A 21202-nucleotide genomic window follows, 5' to 3' on the forward strand; every position below is an offset into this window, starting at 1 on the left:
GTGTTTTCTTGGAACAGACATGGATGTGCATTTACTTGAATCATCAAAAGGGGTGTGCCTTTGTTTCACTCCATTAAGAAATCTTATTTAACCTTTTTCATTCAAATGCATGATTAGTTTACTGGGTCACATGACAGCTTTCTTTAAGAAAATAAATTAGATACCTAAGATATTTAATAAACATTCTAAAATCTGTTGTGCAAAATATTTTCCTTTTTAGGTGCCTGTTATGATACTATGAATAACATGATCTGGACATGCTCTAATGATTATATTGATCAGTGGTGTAATCCTGGAAACCAGGCATTCCACTGTGTCTGTCAGAGGCTGGGAGTTAGTCATATCATTACAGAACCTAAAGGTGAGGCAAACCAGAATCCAGCCTGTTATACTAAGTGTAAGTTGAATGGAAGATTGTTGGAGAAACTGCTTTCTGAAACTTTTTGTCAAGAATAATGAAAGCTGCCCTTGAAAAGTTGTTTGTAAATCTTGTCCATGGCTACATGATCTTTGTAAAAAGAAAAAGTAGAGACGTGCCTGAAAGTTTCCAGACTCTTAGTATCTTTAGCATGTTACAAAAGAATGTGAGTGATTCTTTCATTTATAACGCAGGTGGGAACCCTGAAGTTAGACATTTTATCATGTACTTCAGAAGCAAATGATACACTGTAGTTGTAGATGTGCTTAAACATGTTTTCTTTTCCTTCTAGGAGATGCAATAACAACAAATGAGGTTATTAACCAGTTACTGCACCATGTTGGTGCCATGTGTATCCACCAACTCAATTTGCTTGCAGCCAGCAACAATATTCCCATAACAAATTTTCTGGGCAAACAACATCCAATTGAAGCACATCATCTCAGCAGTATTTGTGACATTATGGAGAAAGCGATGGTGAATGGTGATACTTGTATAATACGCTGCATCCTTGTTGTCTTTCAGGTACAGTGGTATCTTAAATATATTTTACAGTAAACATATAGAAACAAAAAGAAAAATCTGTTAGAATACAGGCCAGCACCTATTCTTTCTTTTCACTGCATTCAGTGTAATAGAGATTGAAGTAATGGTGGCTTTGTGTTGTTTTGTATACCCCTTTGAGGTTCCTAATTTAAAAAGGTGTGATTGCCACTGTTGCAGTTTTAAGTCAAATCCAGAGGGTTTATGGGGTGTTTTTTGTCTAGTTTTTTATTTTGTTTTATTTTGCTGAAGAGCTGGAAGAACAATCTCTTGTCTTGCTGCTAAACTAACCCCAAATTCGAGAAGGCTAAATTGAACTTCCAACTTGAATTTTCTAGTCACCTAGACAAATAGGTGACAAATAGTCACGGAAACTGTCAAGAAAAAATGGTTACTTTAAACTACTGTTGTTCATGTTCATATCATTATGTTAGGTGTTTTAAATATGTTGTGGCTTTTTAAATTATTTTGTAGGTGGTTTTTAAGTTTTTCTTCAGCCCACAAACCGAAAGAAATAGAGATATTGTTAGAAGATCTGGCCTATTGCTTTGGCAGTTGCTGATGGCACCAAGGGACCAGATTTGCGCTGAAATTCAGAAGGAAGTTTGCCTAGCAATTAGGTAAAAATCTCTTTTGTCTAATTTAAAAAGAATTTAAGATCCGAATTACTGGAAAAGATCATTAAACTGGGATTAGTATTACAGTTTACTATTACAGCAGACAAAGAGCCAAATTGTATTCAGCAATTACATTTTTAATATGATCAGATTTAGAATATTTTAATATGAAATTATTATGATTTATATTTGGGGAAGAAGAGAAATGCATTTCCATGATGATAGTGAAATACCAGGTAGCAATTACAATGGAACAAAGATAAAATTCAGTGCAAGTGAAAGCAGAAATATCTCCACAAGGGATATTTGTGCATAGCTGTGTTGTTCTAAAAGTACTGGCTATAGTATCCACTGCTTAGTTTCACTGAAGACGGGTATAAGGAGCCTTTCTTTGGTAAATATAAAATTAACAGCAGGGGCTTCTTGCTTACTGGATCTTGCATTTCCCGTTGCAGTCTCTTATTATGGATATTTGAGCCACAGCTTTTTTTCTCCATCACCACAGTTCTTTTTTTTTTTTTTTTTCTCCTTTCTTAAAACATGTCTGTTTCCTGAAAAATGATTGTGCTGTCGTTGCTGTCATACATACACATAATGACAGTGGGGGCTTCACAGAGGGAAGACAGTTTACTGGAGAAAGCCACTGCTTATTTTGTGACATTGATCTGTATATTAAGGTATGGCAGGTGTCTTTCTAAGTTGGAGGAAGCTCTTATGTAGCAATTCTAAGCACCATCTGTGAGACAATAAGCTGAGATTCTGTGACACTGTTTTTCACACACCCATTGAAATTATTCCATCTACTTTTTAAGGTGTTAAATAGTCCTTTTTTGTTGTTTTTTTTTCTTTAGCTCTGGTTTAAATATCCTGTATCCTGGAGAAGTAGAAATCAATAATTTATTGAAATTGGTCCTAACTGAAGGTGAGAGTTTCTTACTGACATGTGAGAGTCTGCTCTTCTAATAGAAAACAAAATGTGAAGATGCTCTCAATTTCTGCAAAGAGCAGGAGAGAATATATGTCTTAAAACCAGTCTTTTGTAGAAAATTATAGACTGTTTCTAATTCTTAAGCAGCCTTCTCAATGTCTGCATGGACAAGTGTTTGTTAGGGGGGAAAAAGGGGAGATTTGTCTCAATCTTAATAGCCTGTCATATGAGCAAGGAGGAATCAGGCTATGCTGTAAATACAGTTATTTCTGTTCAGTAATTTACATTCAATAAGAATGTAAAGAATAAATAAATTTGGTAAAATGCTGCTTTGCAAAAGTTCTTGCGTTCCATTTCAGGAGAGAGAAATAGTGGTCTTTCCCAACTTCGTGATGTTATCCTGACTAATTTAGCTGAACAGCTTCAGAACAACAGATTTGGAAGTGAAGATGATGAACATTATAGGTAAAATGTAGAATTTTTAAAAACTTTTAATTTATAAGGTTCTGGATTTCTATTACTTGCTTTAGATGCTTGCATAAAATTCTTTTTATGTTGCTTGCACTTTTGCTTCCGGTATAATCCCAAAACTATTTTTGTGTGCGTTGTGGGTAGGATTTCATGAGCGCAAAGGGGAGAGATCATGCTGATTTGAGGTATTAGCAGAAACTTCGGAGGCTTCTGTGCCTGAATTTGGATTTTAATTCTGTGATGTTCACCATGCAAATAGTAAATACAGATGATAATTTATGGTATAACTTTAAGACAGTGATGTGGATTGCAAAGAGTTTTCAGCAGTAAAACCATCAGCCTCAGGTATCCGTGCTAGTTGGGAGTGTTGTGTTTTATTTTTAAGGAGTCATTGCATATACTGCAGGTTTATATAAGCAGTGCAAAAAATCGTGGTAGACTTGCATTAATTTCTGCTTTTTAAAACATTTAAGGTTTTGTTTGCTTTGTATTTCTGAATTGCTATGAATTTGAGCAGGCATTTGGTGGGCTTCACATAACGCAGCTTGCACTTGCATGGTATTTTGAGCTAGACAAAATACGCAATAGTTAATTTGCTAACATTTCCCATTTTTCCTACATTTTTAAAGACTGAATGATGAGTTATTGCACTACATTCTCAAGATTGTTGTCCGAGAATCTTGTGTCTTAATCACCAAGTGCCAAACTGTATCTAAAGATGATTTTCAAAGGCTTCTTTCAACTGTGCCTGTAAGTAGAATGTACTTTGTTAAAAGTAAAATTGCTTTTGATTCCTTTGCCTTCTCCTTAAATCCAACTTATTGTTATATAACAATATAAATATTGTTGTTGTGGGTTTTTTGTTGTTGTTGTTTTTTAATTGTCCTTTGCCCCCTAATTTCTTCCTCTCTTATGTTTTGAAGTACAAGGTTTGGCTGAATCCAGACTGATTAAAGGGTGTAGATAATGTAAAGTGTACTTATTTGTATTAAAGGCTGCATCTTCGTGCTTGCGGTATCTGATGGCTGTACAGAACCACCTACTCAGTAACACTATTTTGATTAAACCTGATGAAAATGATGACAGTGACAGCTCCTTGCAGGGAGAGACATTGAAGGTACAGGTAAACACCAAGTTTTATTCCAGTATGGCTATCTACAGTCAAAGTTCCTCTACCACCTCTGTTTCTGCAGTATGTTCTACCTGTGATATCAGCTCTTTTCCTCTTGGTTTAGTTAGATTAGGCTGGACAGGGTTTTCCTGCTCTTCAGCTAGAGTCAGTGGTTGTTCTAGGTTCAGTATTCAAGTTTGATTTCTCTGTTGTCAGTGAGCAAATGCTTCCTTTCCCAAATCTATATAATGCAATTTTAAATGTATTTTAATTCATGTGTGATTGTCAGAAAATTTACATGCCATGAAGTTGTGTGCATGTTCCTCCTCCTCCAAGACGGACATGGAAACAATAATTATTCAGATTTAGATAGAAAATGGTTTGTTTTGTCTGTCCTGCTTTATTGACTTCAGATTTTCTAACTACAAAGCTTAGGTAGAGCTCTCTTCCTCCTGTTGTCTGAAATAGTGTGAAGTCACTGATGCCCTTTTTTCAGTGTTTGTGGCAAGGGAACTGTGAGGAGACAAGGTTCAAGAACAGTGATATTTTTGTTGATGTAAGGTTTATAAAACTGGTGTCATATTTATTACTACAGCTAGAATGTATTCATACAAGCCAGGTTTATCCCAGCATGTAGGCTGTTTTTAATAGTTTTTATTATTATTATTCTTTTATAATACTGTTAACTTCTGAACTTCTAGTATAGTTTGCTAAGCTGTTTATTTATTTTTGTGTGTGGGTGTGTGTGTGTTTGCTCATAATCTGATGAAGTTACAGTTACTTGTTGAGAGTTGCTGAGTAAATGCTAAATGTACTATCCTTGTCTCACTATTCACCCATGTTTTCATTGTTCAGTTTCTCTCTTTACAGTGATCCTCATACCTGCTAGGACATTCTGTCACCAATGCTGTGCCTTGGCTGGCTAACAGCTGCTCTCCTGTGCTGGACTGGGGATTCCTTCCCTCTAGAAACTGGACGTGCATCCCGTAATATGCACCTAGTTTCTCCCAGCACTTGGGGGCTTAGCATTAATCAAATTTAAGTCTTGGATGAATCTACTGCTGCAGGCCTGCCAGGTCACATTATCATTATTTTAATTTAGAAATACCATCCTTTCATTCAGTTGTGTTTTTATTATTATTAGTCTCTAAGAATTTAAGCATCCTATAAACTTTTTGTACCTAGGAACTAAAGACCAGCATTTTGTCACTTGCGACACAAATTTTGATGGGGTGCGATGAAGTTCTAGAAATGCTGCAACAAGTCACTACAGCACTAATAAACAGCGACATTTCTGATAGAGAGCAAAGGTAAGACAGGTGTGAATGATGTGCTTCCAAACAGCAAACTGTTGTTTGTTGCAACTTCTGTAAGCGGAAGGAAAATGAAATATCTTTTAATATGTAACTTCACACACAAGCTTTGAATGTGTTTCTTACTATAGCATATAGTGTTTCTTATTTCAGCACTTCTGCTGAAGCTTTGAGAAACAGACTTTCCATTTCAGTACTAGTTTGATAAGCTACAGATTAATATAAGCTCAAGTTTGTAAGTTTTTAGTCACTTCCAATAGTACTTAGAAGCAGAGATACTGGAAACAATAGGTATTTTGTCAGCTAAGAATATTTTAGTAAGATGGACCTTTTTAACTCATGTCACCTTGGAGAAACTTAATGTTTTCCAAATATTGTTTAACACACTCTGAGCACAGCTCAGAGCAAAGTTTAACACAGCAAAGTTCTCTGCTGAACTTTGAATTATTTACTTGCACAGTCTGTTGGAAGATTAAGCAGTTGTCTTTAAAAACAGTAATGATGATCTGTGAAAATAGCTGTTACTATATAAACCTTGAATTTTCTTGCAGATTAAAAGGTCTGGAACAAATTACAAAGGCCACTATGCTTGGTCATCTGCTTCCTGTCCTCTTGACGTCCCTGATGCATCCAAATTTACAAACATTAACCATGGCTGATGCCTTGATGCCTCAGCTGGTGCAGCTTGTTCTTTATACAAGTCAGGTATGGCCTTCACATGAGCAGTTGTCTACAAAGGAAAAAGATGTTTTATGCATGTTCTAAAATGCTGTAAATGTTGGTCAGTTGTCTGCACTAAGTGATTCACAACTTGTGGCTCAAGAATTGCTCAGCAGCTCGTGACAGAAGCTAATACTAGCTGTTCTACCAAGTCAAATTTAATATACTACATTAAAAAGATATTAATTTACATTAACAACATACAATTTAATTATTAATATGTTTCAGTACTGAGATTCTTAAAATGAGTTGCTGTTTGCATATTTCTAACACTACGTTTTGTGATACAGACTGCCCTGTTGCTTAAAACCCAGTCTCCAGTTTTCTCAGAACTGCACAGTTCCCCTACTGGTGCTTCAGAGCAGAAGGGCAAGCTGTTACCTGATGAGAGGTGATGTGCTGAATGTTTGTGTCTTTTCATGGGATAAAATATTCTCTGATGTTGGTTTGACCTTTGTTGTAGGATAAATCTTAAGGCAATGACCTCAAAGACAAAATTGTATTGGTCTGTAAATTTGACTTTGAGATTAAAAAAAGCTTTATAAAGGATAATTAATCATCTTATAACAGTGAACTAGACTAAGGAAGATCTTCATGAGAAAATAAAACTACTCTAGCAGCATGAGATCCACGATAGCTTAAGCCTTTACAATATTGTTTCAGTAAGGGTAAGAGTAACAGTTTTAAGTCCTGGATCAAAATCCTTAGTCTTAACTCAAAGTTGTACAGCTTCTACTTAAAAACAGTTATGATAAGCAAGTTTTGTTTAAGTTAGATTTTTTTCCTATTTGCAGTGTTGCAGAATTTGTGTATATAGTATATTTGAATATATAGTACAAATCTGTGTATTGAATTCCAGGACTATATTGTTGAATTTCACTATTGTTTCAGAATGCTGGAAGAGAAAGAAGAACCAGGTTTTCTTACGGGTTTGAAGATCCCAGCTCCTTGGGCTGCTGGGAAGACTGTAGAAACAGTTCATCCTGTCAGGGATAACTATAAATTTAAAGAAACTGTTCATATCCCAGGAGCCCGCTGTTTGTATCTTAGATTTGACAACAGATGTTCTTCACAATATGATTATGATAAGGTAAGCAATAGCCAATTCAGAGAAATTTTCTTTACATCTTTTTTGTTATTAATTTCGTTAACTTTATTTTATTTTATTTCTTGTGCATTTTTGTCAGGAACGCTTTTCATTTTTCATGGCACCATACCTTCAGTGTTGAGGATAATGTGGAAGTTTTTACTGACAACAGCTTGTTATTGTACACTGCAATGCCACAGTCTAGTTATTCCAAAGGTCTAGAATATAGTGATGCAGGGAGATGATTGATGCTGCACAAGTGTCAAAACTCTTCAAAGAAACTTTTGAGTTTCACCTTGGTGAATGTAAGATAACTACAATAGCTAAATGATAGAAAATACACAACGAGTGTTGACTTGAAAAGGCAGGGAGGTGAAAGTGTGATATCTCCTCGTTCATCTTTAACTTAGACCAAAATAGTTCAAAAAGAGTATGTGCTTAAGTCTTCCAGTATATTGTTTCAGAAGATAAATCTGTTGATTCTGTCTCTGTTTAAAACTCATCAGTTATAGGGGCTTTCCATTAAGAGTTAAGACTTAATCAGGAATTTTCACCAAAGATGTGAGGCAGTAGTGGTGGCTGTGGTACAGGAGAACTGTAGTGTCCTCCAGAATTTTTTTGCTCATAAATTCATACCAGCTCCTCAAGGTTTTTACATCCATTTCATGATGACACAGATTCTAAATGTTTGCCATCCTTTTGCTTTTTGTTTTTGTCCCATTTTCCTTATTTCTCAGATTTTCACCTAGCTGTGTCCTTTGTAGATCAGCACGGTTTGCTTAAAATGGGCAGAACTCGAAAAGCTTCTCTTTTATTTTTTTTTTTTGTTTTTTCCCTGATGTTAAATGGCTTGTTTATATGGATTAATATGAACTGGATTAGTATGGATTATATGAAGTATCCTAAACTTCAAGAATGCAACTAATACTGCCTTTAAAAAAAATCAGAGAACTATTTGTATTTGTGGTATTTGCTAATTGTTGCTCTGTATTTTTCAACATAGAACAAGTCCTGTGATACTGACTCATTAGCTTTTCTTATGAACAAACATGTTAATATTTATGTTACTAGTTATGTTACTAGTACTAGTAACTAGTACTTGTTACAAGAAACCTTTGGGCCTCATCATGTTCCCACTGAAGTCACTGGCAAAACATTGACTTCAAAGGGAGCAGGATCAATCCTGGGGTTAGAGAGGCAATGTGCTCTAATGAGCTTAGCATGAGAACTGGAAAGGAGGATTCCTGTTTGCTGCTTCCAGTTCTGCTGTTGAATGGTGTGACCTTGGGCAAAGAATCTCAACTCCCTCCCTGCCTCAGTTTCCCCATCTGTAAAATGGGGATAATAATACTTGCCTACTCACCTCACAGGGCTGTTGTGAGGACTTGTTAATGTTAATAAAGCGCTTTGAAAACATGAAGCGCGGTGTAAGTGCTAAGTATTATTATTATTATTAGCTTTTCTTGTTTTTCTCTTACAGTCTAACAGTGTATTTTATGTTTTGAAGTTGGTGATCTATGCTGGTCCTAACACAAACAGTAGGAAGGTTGCTGAGTATGGAGGCAATACACTGGGATATGGCAGCCGTAGTGTCTTAGGAACTGGTTGGCCGAAAGACTTAGTAAAGGTACAGTATTATAATCCAAAAATCTTTCACGTAGAAAAGTCTCCTTTGGAATTCATGCAGAGATCATTTTAACCCTAAATGAAATCCAAGCTTTTAAATGTATGCTTATCATGATGAGATCTGAAGTAGACTCTTATGTCGTTGGGGAATAGTGTTAAACTCATTTGTATATTATGCGTGTTATTCTTTGAGATTATTTTGTTATGTCTTTCTGGAATTCATTCATTATTGGTATGTTCCAGTCCTGGTGCTTTTAACAACACTACTGTTCTCATGAGAACTCATAGGAGGAGTTCTTACTGACTCTGAGACTTAAATGCCAGAGGAATTATTGTTTTTAAGATAGTCCACAAATATAACAATTAGTAGATATAACAACTTTTCATAACTTTATATACCCTCAGATAGGCTGAAGGTGTAAACTCCCTCAGAAACTTTGTTCAATACATTCCCTTAGATTTTATGCAATCCTGTATTTCTAATATATTTGTGGTGCTACATCATCCCCTACTAAAACTTGGCTAATATTCGTAACAGAAAAAAAAATCCTGAAAAAGGAGAACAAGGAGTAATAAATTGGAAAGCAATTTCATTCCAACACACCAGTGTTCAAAAGTGATGGTTTTAAGAAATAATTTTGTATTGTTCTATTAGCCACATCTTCTATTAACATTAACATTCTCCCCTCCTTGAAGAGCTTGTCTGTCTTCCCACCTTCAAGAAAAGAACTGTTGATCATTGCTTGTATTCGCAGAAGAATAAAGAAAGCTTTCTGATGAAAATTAAACCCAAGTAACATAGACTGACTTCATAAATTCAAATTTCTGTTACACAACTGCATTTTTATTTGTTTTACTGTAGTTAGCCAGCAGCAGAATTAAAACTGAATGGTCCACTGAAAGATACCCCTAAGAAAAGAAAGAGAAGGATCTTTAATCAATGTATATAATTGGAGATAAAAACAGTCAATTTAAAAAATTAATCCATAAAATAAGCCACTTTAATGAAAAGCTTACTTGTTTACCTCAATTCTTAAATGATTTTTTTCTTTTCTTTTTCTTTTTTTTTCCCTTCCCTCCTCCTCTTTGAAATTTTAAGGTGGAAGGAGATACAGTCACCTTCTCCTTCGAAATGCGGAGTGGCCGTGAGCACAACACTCCCGACAAAGCCATGTGGGGCTTTGCTTGCACTGTTCGAGCACAGGTACTCTGACGTGACAGATTCCATGGGAGAGGTTCAGCTTAGATTTATTTTCTCTTTTACATACCCTATATCGAGCAGAAATGTGCATCAAAGATGAAATTCACCTATGAAATTTACAACAGTAGTAGCTTGTTTTAACCGTATAGCAAAAGTCTCTTTATAATGTAAAGGACTTAAGTTTTAAACATTTTGCTTCCTTAGCCAGTAGTACCTTGTGGCACTCTGTATAATTTAGGGTTTTAGAAAAACGTTACCTAGTGTGACATATCTGTCCCTTGTCATTGGCACTGGACTTGGACAAGGTCACTGCTGCCTGTAGATGAGGAGCTCTTTGGGTGCCTTGGTGCCTTCTAACAACCAGGAATCGGAGAGTGAAGGAGGAAATGAGGATTCCAGTTTGTAGAGGAGCTACAGACTGGAAGCTAAGACTAGATCTGCAAGATGGCAGATCTGCAAGCTGAGGACTAATGGAACCAAAAATAATTTTACTTGGGGAGGATTTTTGTTTGTTGTTCAGGGAATTGATGTCCAAATCCCTTCCTTCTTATCTTGACTTGTTTTTATATATTCTTATATTTTTAGTTGTCAAAGCAATTGCTTTTAATTGTTAAAGCATTTTTTTCAGTATCCCTCTGTGTAAGATTGATGTCTTGTTTTGAAATAGATGAGAATGACTTCCTAGTTGATTAACTGCTGCAACTTATTCCTACCACAGGAGTCTTCAGAGGATGTGTCAGGAGGCTTGCCATTCTTAGTGGACCTGGCACTTGGCCTTTCTGTGTTAGCTTGCTCTATGCTACGAATATTATACAACGGACCAGAAATTACCAAAGATGAAGAAACCTGTCAAGAACTCTTAAGATCTAAACTATTGCAAAGGTAAAAAAACAAAACAAGCAAGCAAAAACTTCTTTTATCTGAGTTCTCATGTGTGCTTGTGTGTTTTAGCACAAAATAGCTTCTTGTGCAGAGTTTTTTCACAGCTTGGTCATGGCTAAACCTAAAGAAGTAATCTAGAGGACAGAGGTTCTGTTTTTTAGAGCTAAGTAAACAGAGAAGGATTAGACCGTGTTTGGTACAAGTCATGATTGCTGTGCTACAAAATAAGGCTGCATCAAGTGCTTTGGTAGTTTCTTGCTGACTAATATATCTTTTAGAATGTGAGAGGTGTTAGGAAGAACCCACAGTCCTTTTCAGCTGCTCTTTTATTGATTTATCTTTCCAGATGCCAGTGGCAAGTGGAGGCTAATGGCGTCATATCCCAGCCCTTACACCAAGTCCATCTCCGTTGCCTCTTACTATAGATGAAGATCGAGAATTCACATATCCTTCTGATGTTCTGGTGCCTCCTGTGGGACACTATTTTGATCTGCCTAGGATTAGGCTGCCTCCAGGAATCATGATAAAACTCAGGGAGATTTCAGGACGTGCTCGGCCTCAGTTTAGACCTAGTATAAAGTAAGTAGTCATTGTTTCAAGCTGTTTTGTTTGAAAAATTTGGTGGCAAAATAAGTGAATTAAGGCAATGGCAAGGATTTCAGTTTGGTAAGCATTTGATATTCTGTGACTACTTGTTTGTGAATGCAACATCTAGGTAGCTGTAAATATGATTTGTCAAAGTGTGCCATTTATTCTTGCCTAATCAGTTTGGCTTTACCTGTAACCCTAGGGAAGTGATTCAGCCAGAAGTAATGGAGGAGATGGTGGTTTCGTGTGTGATTAAGCATTTGAATTTGGTTGATGCTCTCCAGTCTTTGATAAATTTCCAGTATCAGGAAGAACATGCCGAGGAATATGATTTACTTTGCAAAATTATGGGAGAGACTTTTAAGAAGCTTAATGCCATGGAGAGACAATTACAGGTAAAAAGGAAATAACACCCAACTTGTTTGTTTGTTTTTTGAGAATATAGACTTATAATAGCATTTCAGAAACAAATGCAAAATGCACTGGAATTTCTTTTTTTTAATCTTGTGAGGATGAACAATTGCAATAAATGCTATTTTTATTTCTTTATTAGAGTGTAGCTGAGCTGGAACAGAAATGGCAGAATGAGGTATATGATGCCATACATGGGAAGCTGGAGAACAATGTTCCTTTCTTCTATGACTATCACTTCAATGAGGTAAGCTCTGTTGCTAGCATATGTGTTCACACTTCAGGATGCTCTCAGTACATGTTCATTCTTTTTCTTCCCTTTGACTAGAGCAAGATGAAAGAACTGGAGCTTCTGTGTTCAATGAAAGAAGTTTCTTTTGATGGAAGTGATCTTGAGAACGTAGTCCTGGCATTAAGGTTAGTGGTTGGATGTGGAGTGTGCCGTTTAAGCAAGGAACTTAAAGATGGGCAAATTTAAGCAGCTGTGGAATTTCAGTGGGTTCATTTGCAGAGTTAAAGTTGCATGCACACATAAAAACGAACAGAAATATGTACTTAAATCTCTTACTGTACCTGCAGCACTTAGTGGTATGAAAAAGAAGCTGGTGGTAGTTTTGAAAATGTTTCATATTCTAATTTCTTTAAAAAGCTGGTAAATCTATAGGGAAAAAAAAGAAACAGACTATGAGAATAGGGAAGTTCAGATGATCTTCTAATTGGGAATATAAATACCTTGTTTTTTTCTATCTGCCTCACAATATCTAATTAAATCAGTAGAAACATTTTTTTCTAGTATATTAGTGTTGGTACTTGGTTATTGACTATTTAACAGAGGCCTTAATTATTTCATTTTTTGTTGTTTTCTACTTTGTATTCATAGAGAATAGCAGGAGGCTACAAGGGGCCTACCTTTTTTTACAGTGACTTTTCTCACAATAAGACCTGATTTCAGTAGGCTTTAAAACGTAATTGAGTTTATTGCTTTAATTTTTTTTCTTTCGTGATTTCAGGGAGAAGTTTTTCCAAGAGGTGAATTCACTGATACAGAAGTCGTCTCATCCCCTTGCTAAAACAAAAACATTAGTTAAGAGCTTGATGAATAGAGCAGAGTTGTTACTGCATGTCACGATTGCAGCGCAGTCTGGTATCACAAGAAGTATATCTGGTACCCCTACAGAAACCCCAGGTATGAATAAATAATAAATCTAAATACTAGCACTGTACACTTATTTCTAAAGTTATTTGGTCTATTCTAAATCATTCTTTTTCTCTTCTTCCTTTCATTTAAAATTAAGTAGTTCTGTTAACTTTTCCAATCAAACTAACTAATTTACAGTGAATGAAATGGAGCCCTTTTTTCTAATTATTGTATTGATAGTAATTAAGCTTCTCATCATAATTTGTGGGATTTGAAATTTAATCTCGTGAATTACTGAAATAAAAAGGCTAATTTGAAATAATACTTGAGAACGCATGACAAGAAAACAGGAAAGCCCTCTGAATTGATCTGCAAATTCTTGCTTAGCATGTGTTCCCCCCCATCCTGTCTTGGAATTTTTACTGCAGTGTGCACTGGAATGATTTTAACAGTTTGTAAATAACCTCCTAGACTAGGTGTGACTTGCTTTCCTGTTCTATAATGTTGCAGCTTGTAAGTCAGCATCTGAGACGAAGGTGATATCTCACGCCGTGCGCCAGCCTGTCTTTCTGCGCAGTATGTCAGCACCATCTGACTTAGAAATGATCGGCAATGAAGATCTTGAGTTTGCTAGATCGAGCCAAAGGTACAGAGCATTTATGCCACTGAGCTGTTTTAAGTAGCGTGCACCATGTTTTTAAAATGCTCATAAACTTTGCAGATGTAGCCCATCGTTTTCCCTGGATTAGCTTCCAGCTGCCATGTCTAATGATCCTGTATTCTCACAGGCGACGCCACGTTACCAGCCACAGGAGCAGCTCCTTCACTCTTCTTCAGTCACTGACCATAGAGGATAGCAAAGATAAACCCACGTACAGTGTCTTATTGGGGCAGCTGTTTGCTTTCATCGGAACAAATCCTGACCAAGCGGTATGTCATTCTAAATATACTAAATATATTCTAAATATACTGAATATAATATTCTAAATATACTAAATTTTGCAAGGGGTTGGACTAGATGACCTCTAGAGGTCCCTTCCAACCTTAAGCATTCTATGATTATATGATTCTAAATTCTTAATATATCCTTATATTTTCAAATTCTGCGTTGGGTAGAGGTGTGTCTTGTTTATGCCTCGTTAACAAAAAGCAAAAAATCTCTCCTAGGTCTCAAGCAGCAGTTTCCTGCTAGCTGCTCAGACGCGGTGGCGTCGCGGCAACACGAGGAAGCAGGCGCTGGTGCACATGAGAGAGCTGCTGACAGCGGCCGTTCGGGTGGGTGGTGTGACACATCTTGTAGGCCCCGTGACCATGGTGCTTCAGGGAGGACCAAGGTTTGTTTGCCTCTGCAAATAACTAAATGTTTGGGTCTTTGTACAAGATAGTCAGCTTGTCTTGGTGGAATGCCATTTACTCAGTGTCAGGGCTGAAATTCTCAGAGCTGTACCTCCAACAACAAACTTAGTCGTTGCAGAGTAAAAGGCTATAACTTTTAACAATATATTTTTTAAAATTAATTGAATTTTCCTGTTGTATTGGGATGATGCATCCACAACTATTTATTTAGGGTATGTTATTTTCTTGACTATTATTACATTCATTTTCTCACATTTGTTGCTAAATTTCCCTCTTGTAGCTAAAAGTATAATAGTATCTTCTTTATGCATATTTTATGTGAAGGCATTAAATAATCAACCTGGAATTTTGCCTCTAAATCTTCCATGAGTTGTTTTTAATCGGCTGGGATTTTCTGAAGCTGTATTTGGAAGTTTCTTCATTTCATTTAACCTAGAAAGCCATGATTTCAAATGTCTGACTACCAACAGAATTGAAGAGCTCACGTGTGGTGGGATGGTGGAACAAGTCCAGGAAGCTTTTGGAGAGACGATGACGTCTGTGGTCTCGCTGTGTGCTCGCTACCCCATTGCTTGTGCAAACAGCATTGGCCTCTTATGCACTATACCCTACACAAGGTATGAAATTATTTTTTTCAGAAAGGGTAAAAGGAAGCCACGGTTGTCCTCGAAAAGGCTTAGCCTTAAAAGGAGAATCATTATAAAATATAAACATACTTTCCTTCTTGATGGTGAGTATCTGAGAACATCCTGTTCAGATTTTCTTCCAGGGCAGATTTTGGTGCGGGAGGGCAATGGAGAGACAGAACTGTCTAATTTTGCAAAGTAAAGTAATTAGCCTGCTGAATTAACAGCAAATACTGGTTATTCTGTGCCTGTAGGTAGTGACTGCCAAGTGATGTTGATAAAACCTGAATTTCTCCTCTCACACAGGAGCGAAGAGAAGTGTTTGGTGCGCAGTGGCCTGGTGCAGCTTATGGACCGGCTCTGCAGTTTAAGCAGTCAGACAGAATCCAGTTCAAATGAAAAACAGACTAAGAAACAGAAGGTGGCCACCATGGCTTGGGCTGCCTTCCAGGTGCTAGCCAATCGGTGTGTTGAATGGGAGAAGGAGGAAGGTATGATTACTGCCAAATATATTTCTATTGTGGGCTTTAAAATTGTGCAAATACATGAGAAGTGGAAAATGTTTCTAAAATAGGGCATTCACTCACCACTGAATACAGTAATATTCAAGTTCTTAGAACACAAAAGTGGATATAAAAATGGGAGGGAGTATTTAATTAGTTTTCTTTCCCTCTCCTGATGTGTATTTTGCAGAATTATTTAAATAGATACTCAGTATTTTGTTTGTTGTTATGCTGTTATTCTGGTTTATACATAAATGCACTATAGCAAAATTAAAATAATTTTGTTGGACTTCTGTTTGTGGGAAGGGGTTGGTAGATGCATGCATTCGGTTGTGTGGTTTGCAATTGCATAATCTTGTGTTATCTTTAAAGGTGGTTCAACAGAAGCTGTTCACTCTGGTCTGGCTCGTCAGGTTTCCAGCCTGCTTACCAACCACCTTGCCCGGGCAACAGAGTGTTGTGGTAATCAAGCTGCAGGAAACGATGCCCTTCAAGATGTTCTCAGCCTTCTCAATGACCTGTCGAGGTACTAGGCTTTTGTCTGTGGAGGTTTTTGCTTTTTGTGTGCGTTTTCTATGTATAAATGCAGTTCTTACATTTTTTTTTCCTGCTGACATTAGTGAAAATAACTTTCAAAACCATTCTAAAACATGGCTACAAACTGACACTTACTAGATCTTTATGCTTAGTCTCTGAGTGCTATCAGGTGTTGCTTAAGAAGGGCTCCAGATAAGGCTTGTTAGAAATAGAGTAGTTGTCTTTAAATCTTGTAGGTAACCAATTTTTGTTTATTTTTAATTTCAAGAACATTATCAAACATTCAGATTTTTTTCCAATGGAGTTCATATGAGTCTTTTCCCTTTTCAGGAGTCACATAGGCAAAGCAATCCTGAGCCAGCCAGCCTGTGTGTCCAAGCTGCTGTCACTTCTCTTGGATCAGCGTCCTTCTCCAAAGCTGGTCCTCATAATCCTCCAGTTGTGTCGTGCTGCTCTTCCTCTCATGAGTGTTGAAGACTGTGGGAATGTGGAACTGCCTCCCTGGAGTTACTCTGTACCCTCTCTGAACAGTGAACAGGACGATCCCAGTGACCCGGCCTCCAAGATTGCCTCTCTGCTGTTAGCAAAGCTTGCAGATTATGTGGTACCAGGTACGGGCATCCTTCCATGTCAGACCAGTTTGAGAAATTACCAAGCAAGTCATGTTTTTGCAAAGCACTTGTGTTAACAGAAGGCTTAGGTAGAAAAATGCTGTGTCAGATGTCAGTATTCAAAGGTTACATGACTTTCTAAGATGTGTGTCACAGTGGTGTTTTAATGTATCTGAGGATATGAGGGGTTTCTTTTGTTGTTCTGCGGGTTACTTTTCTTTGTAATTATTTCCAAGGCTAAGAAAGTTTGTTAATGGAGCAGGTTTCAAAACAAGTACTTGCCTTATGCTTTTGTTTTCCCCCTTTCTGCATCAAGGATGCCAGACGGTTCTTTCTCCGACTGCTTCTGAACCAGATACTACTTTGGCAAAAGCCAGCCCTAAAAATTCCATAAAAGGGGATAAAGATCCTGGAGAGGAAAGCGAGGCAGTGGATGGTAAACTTTCTATTTTTATTCATAAACGGGAAGACCAATCATCTCATGAAGTCCTTCAGCCATTACTGAGGTAATCTTAACTCAGTGGATTAGAATTAACAACCAACTCAGGCATTTCTGTTTATGTTCATTTTTAGTGTTACAGCTGAAGCATCCCAGACATAATACATGGGAAGGCAAAGTGTCTTCACAATCCTGTTATAGTCACTGACAGATAATAAGGAACATAAAAAATCTTAATCTGCCAAAAAATCATGTAAAAATAGCTACTAAAATGGTGCTCCATCATAAAAATTTAAAGGTCTTGTTACAATATTAGAGATTATGTAAGACTAACATAAAGAGCTATCAAAAATGATTTTGAAAGCTTTGCTTTTGATAACACGCACTTTGGATAATACGTTTGCTATTATGTTTTCTAAATGTCAAATAGCACAGAATGCAGCAGGTGATAATGTTGGCTGTTGTCACATCTCCCCTCGCTCCAAATCATTTCTGAACCAGTGCCTTAAAATGATACTGAAAGACGCAGCTCTTGGGTGTTCCTAGGTGAAAGATTAACTCAAAACCCTTAGGCACTTGTGGTCAGTAAAAATGAATTTAATTACTTTTGTGATGGGAGTGGAGGGGAGAGAGGATGTGCAAAATAAATACATCCAATAATCTTCCTCATATTCCTTTTGCAAATTACAATGCTAATGGGATATGGATAATACTATGGAGTATTGCTATTATTGCTAAGCAACTCTCAACTGCAAGGGTTTATTCGAAATCACTTAAAAATACATGTGCTATATTAAAGTGGGGCTACATAGTTCATTTTTTTTCCTCAGTGAAAATAAAGTTAATGCATTTTATTTTCACTCTTATAGCAGCTCAGAAGGTCGCCCATTCCGCCTAGGAACTGGGGCCAACATGGAGAAAGTGGTGAAAATGGATCGAGACATGACTAAAGTAAGAAACAGAATAAAAGGGAATTATTCAGCACCTTAACAGAAGACTTTGTCTGGCTACCCATTTTGTTCTTGATGTTAAATACCCTTTATTAAATATTGTTCTCTATTTTGCTTTATTTTATAGAACCTTTTAAAAAGATTGCTTATATATATATATAAATGTTAGCATAAATTATTGGTATAAATAGTGGCAAATTCTGAAAAAGAATCTCAGCTAATGCATTCTCTAACCATTGTAGGCCATGGTTGAGAACCTTTAATATTCTCTTTTTAGAAGCATTTAATATAGTGCCATAGTATGGATTTTAAAGCACACATTTAAATTCAATCTTCCTATTCATTTTAAGACATTTTCTCAAGTGTTTACACCAGAAATACTTATGTTTGGTTTTGGGGATCTTTTTTTCTTAATGAGAGAAATGATACCATTAAGCTAAGAATGGAATATCTAGAAACAGTGACTCCACATTGATCTCTGATATCCTTGTAGATGAGAAGGAAAAGCAGAGAATGTGTGTCTCGTGAGTGTGACTAGTACATAAACAGGGTGCTTGGATCCGTTTATAATACTTTTGCATATGCAGAGGGAAGAACATTAAATGCATCTTACAGTGTGGCCAAATAGAGGTAACACTAGTATTTCTCTTGTGTGGCAATTTCATTTTCAGAGCGGCTGCTGTGAGGTTATTACAGAAGAAGCTGCTGCAGCGCTCCGAAAGGCAACTAAGTGGGCACAGTCTGGTCTAATAGTTAGTGTTGGGCCACCCATAGAAACAGTCAATCCAGAAACCACTAGTGGGTTGTCCACTGGGGACAAAAAGAAGACTGCCCAAACCTCGATCTGCAGGGAGAGGAATTCAGAGCTTGCCAGGTAGGTGACTTTGATTCTGTAGATTCTACTTGTCCATATATTTGTAGCACTATAGAAAATAATCTGGAAGTTCATAAGCTTCCCTTTTTCTGTGTTGTGTATTGCTCCTAACAACTAAAGCATCTTTCCTTGTCTTGTTTACAAACTAATGGTCCGATGGTTCTCTCTTTGCACAGGACAGATCCTGTGAGGCCGTTTATCAGTGGTCACGTTGCAAACAGCATGGCAGCAGAGGTGATTGCTTTGCTGCATAGCTTGCTGATGGCACCAGAATCGAATGCAGCTCAGATATGGACAACCACTGCTGAAAAGGTGAGCAAGCAGAGCATTAGTGTGAAATTGCACAGCAAGCTGTACTCTGCAGTTTAAAACTGAATTATTGCCGGTCTTTTGAGTAGTCTTTTCTATTCTATTTGTTCTTCAATCAAGGATATTTAACTGCACAGCAGTTAATAATACTAATAATCAGCATTTACTGAATTTTGCCCTTTCTAATAGTCAGTGTTTGCTTGGCATCATGGGATGGTTTAAATAAACCCCCAAAAATCCAACAATAAAGAATACGCTGTCATTTTTCAGCACAAATGTAACTTGTCATTCTTCTGAATAATTAATAATGCTGTTTGTTTAGGTAGTTATTCTCCCTTTGCCCATAAGTCCTCTTTGCCTGGACCTCTGAGATCTAAAATACTGGCTGGAAAGTGTAGTGCTTTACTTTTATGTTCTTTTAAATCCTGTAGCACATAAGCTGCTGCTTAGGCTAAGTCTTTGAGAAAAGATTTCCTAAGACAGTACATATATCTCTGTGATTTAAGAATTATTAGGGAATGGAGCTGGCTTTGATGGTTCTCACCCTTCAGAGGATTCAGAATATGATGAGTTATGTAATTTTCTTCCAGAACAAAAATAATTCTTCTGAGACTGTGTGTGGGCTGGAGGCTTGGGGTGTTGGTTTTTGTTTGATTTGTGCTTTGAAGTCATTATGTGGTATTTCTGCCTTCTACCTTCAGGTTCTGTCTCGGGCTCTGATGTACATTCCACAACTTGGGAAATATGCAGAGAGTATTTTGGAGAATGGGAGTAGCAGCGGAAGGAAACTTGCTAAACTTCAAAGAATTGCTCGACAGGCAGTAGCTGCCCTGTGTGCCCTGGGTGGCTTTAAAGAGACAATTAAAATTGGTTCTGAAGTTCAGGTAATTCACCATCTTTTATATTTTATACCTTAAATTAATTTGATGCTTTAGACAATTGTATTGCACACATTAGCATATGTGGAGCAGTGTAGCTGATTGCCTGCAGATGTGAGGCAGTGTCAAAACTCCTTGTGGAGACTGCTCTTGTGCAGTATTTCCGAGTTTGCCGGAATACTCGGATGGAATTTTGTGTCGAGTTGTTGCACCCTCTTAAACACTCGGTATTTTTTTTGTGAAGCTCTAAACCTTATATAGACCTTTTTTGATTATAGGTTTTAGGTAGAGGAATAGCGGGAAGCATTGGAGTGGTGGCATCTATTAATGAACAAGAAGGTATAGCAACGGTCAAATTTCCACCTCCCAGTGTAGACGGTAGAAAGACCTCACAAGCATCAGACACGTTAACTATTCCATTATCTAGGCTCTGTGTTCCAAGATCTGAGGTACGGTAGTTTTAAGAATCCAATATTAAGTATAATATGATTTTATTTATTTATTTTGGTCACAATATACTGGCAATTAATCTGCAATATGTTAAAGGCCTGTTTCATCTTTGATTAAAGATGACTTATAAAGTTTGCCTCATTATTTTATACATCTCTTAACAATGACTGTTTTTAAGTTCTCATCGAAGTAACATGGATATTCATCTTTCAGTGCTTAAAGATGTTCCATTGCATACTGTGTTTTTTTTTTTTTTTTTTTTTTTTTTCTTTTATGGCTTGTATTTGGTGCTGTTTTTGTAATAGTACAAAATGAGAATTAACTCCAGGTAATAAAACGCCCTCATTTCTTAGAAACTAACTACTTGAATTTAACTTTTTACCGTGCCCCCCCCACCATCAGGCATTGCCTCTTCATAAACTGTCCATTACTGAGAAGGTAGTACAGGCAGTCCAGTCCATGTTGCTTCCTCAGGAGGGAAGTCTATCTATTCACACCTCACTTCCTGCAACAGGAGATGGCTCAACTCCAGTAATGGCAGTGGTCCGGCTTCTTGCTGAAATCAGAACTAGGTGAGTTCTTGTTGGGCTTTTTTTTGTGCAGCACTTCAATCTT

At 37.0% G+C, this 21202-nt stretch overlaps 1 protein-coding gene across 1 annotated transcript in view; it reads left to right on the plus strand.

Annotated features, from left to right (window-relative positions):
* The window catches only part of HECTD4 (HECT domain E3 ubiquitin protein ligase 4), a 61043-nt gene that overhangs the window by 16881 nt on the left and 22960 nt on the right, over window positions 1-21202 (plus strand). The window contains 34 exon segments of the mRNA XM_088525080.1: window positions 221-361; window positions 711-943; window positions 1436-1581; window positions 2430-2500; window positions 2866-2971; window positions 3607-3727; window positions 3972-4100; window positions 5274-5398; window positions 5953-6106; window positions 6412-6512; window positions 7013-7211; window positions 8716-8835; window positions 9934-10038; window positions 10754-10917; window positions 11264-11295; window positions 11298-11496; window positions 11708-11900; window positions 12059-12163; window positions 12245-12333; window positions 12927-13102; window positions 13565-13700; window positions 13843-13984; window positions 14222-14388; window positions 14881-15027; window positions 15343-15527; window positions 15912-16065; window positions 16407-16687; window positions 17004-17193; window positions 17996-18077; window positions 18748-18950; window positions 19127-19262; window positions 19961-20143; window positions 20416-20586; window positions 20990-21159. Of these exon segments, the coding sequence (XP_088381206.1) occupies window positions 221-361; window positions 711-943; window positions 1436-1581; window positions 2430-2500; window positions 2866-2971; window positions 3607-3727; window positions 3972-4100; window positions 5274-5398; window positions 5953-6106; window positions 6412-6512; window positions 7013-7211; window positions 8716-8835; window positions 9934-10038; window positions 10754-10917; window positions 11264-11295; window positions 11298-11496; window positions 11708-11900; window positions 12059-12163; window positions 12245-12333; window positions 12927-13102; window positions 13565-13700; window positions 13843-13984; window positions 14222-14388; window positions 14881-15027; window positions 15343-15527; window positions 15912-16065; window positions 16407-16687; window positions 17004-17193; window positions 17996-18077; window positions 18748-18950; window positions 19127-19262; window positions 19961-20143; window positions 20416-20586; window positions 20990-21159 (5056 nt within the window).

Source organism: Tinamus guttatus, unplaced genomic scaffold (genome assembly GCF_059628265.1).
Source record: "Tinamus guttatus ecotype Peru unplaced genomic scaffold, ASM5962826v1 Tinamus_guttatus_pri_ptg000223l, whole genome shotgun sequence".
In the NCBI taxonomy this organism is placed as follows: domain Eukaryota; kingdom Metazoa; phylum Chordata; class Aves; order Tinamiformes; family Tinamidae; genus Tinamus; species Tinamus guttatus.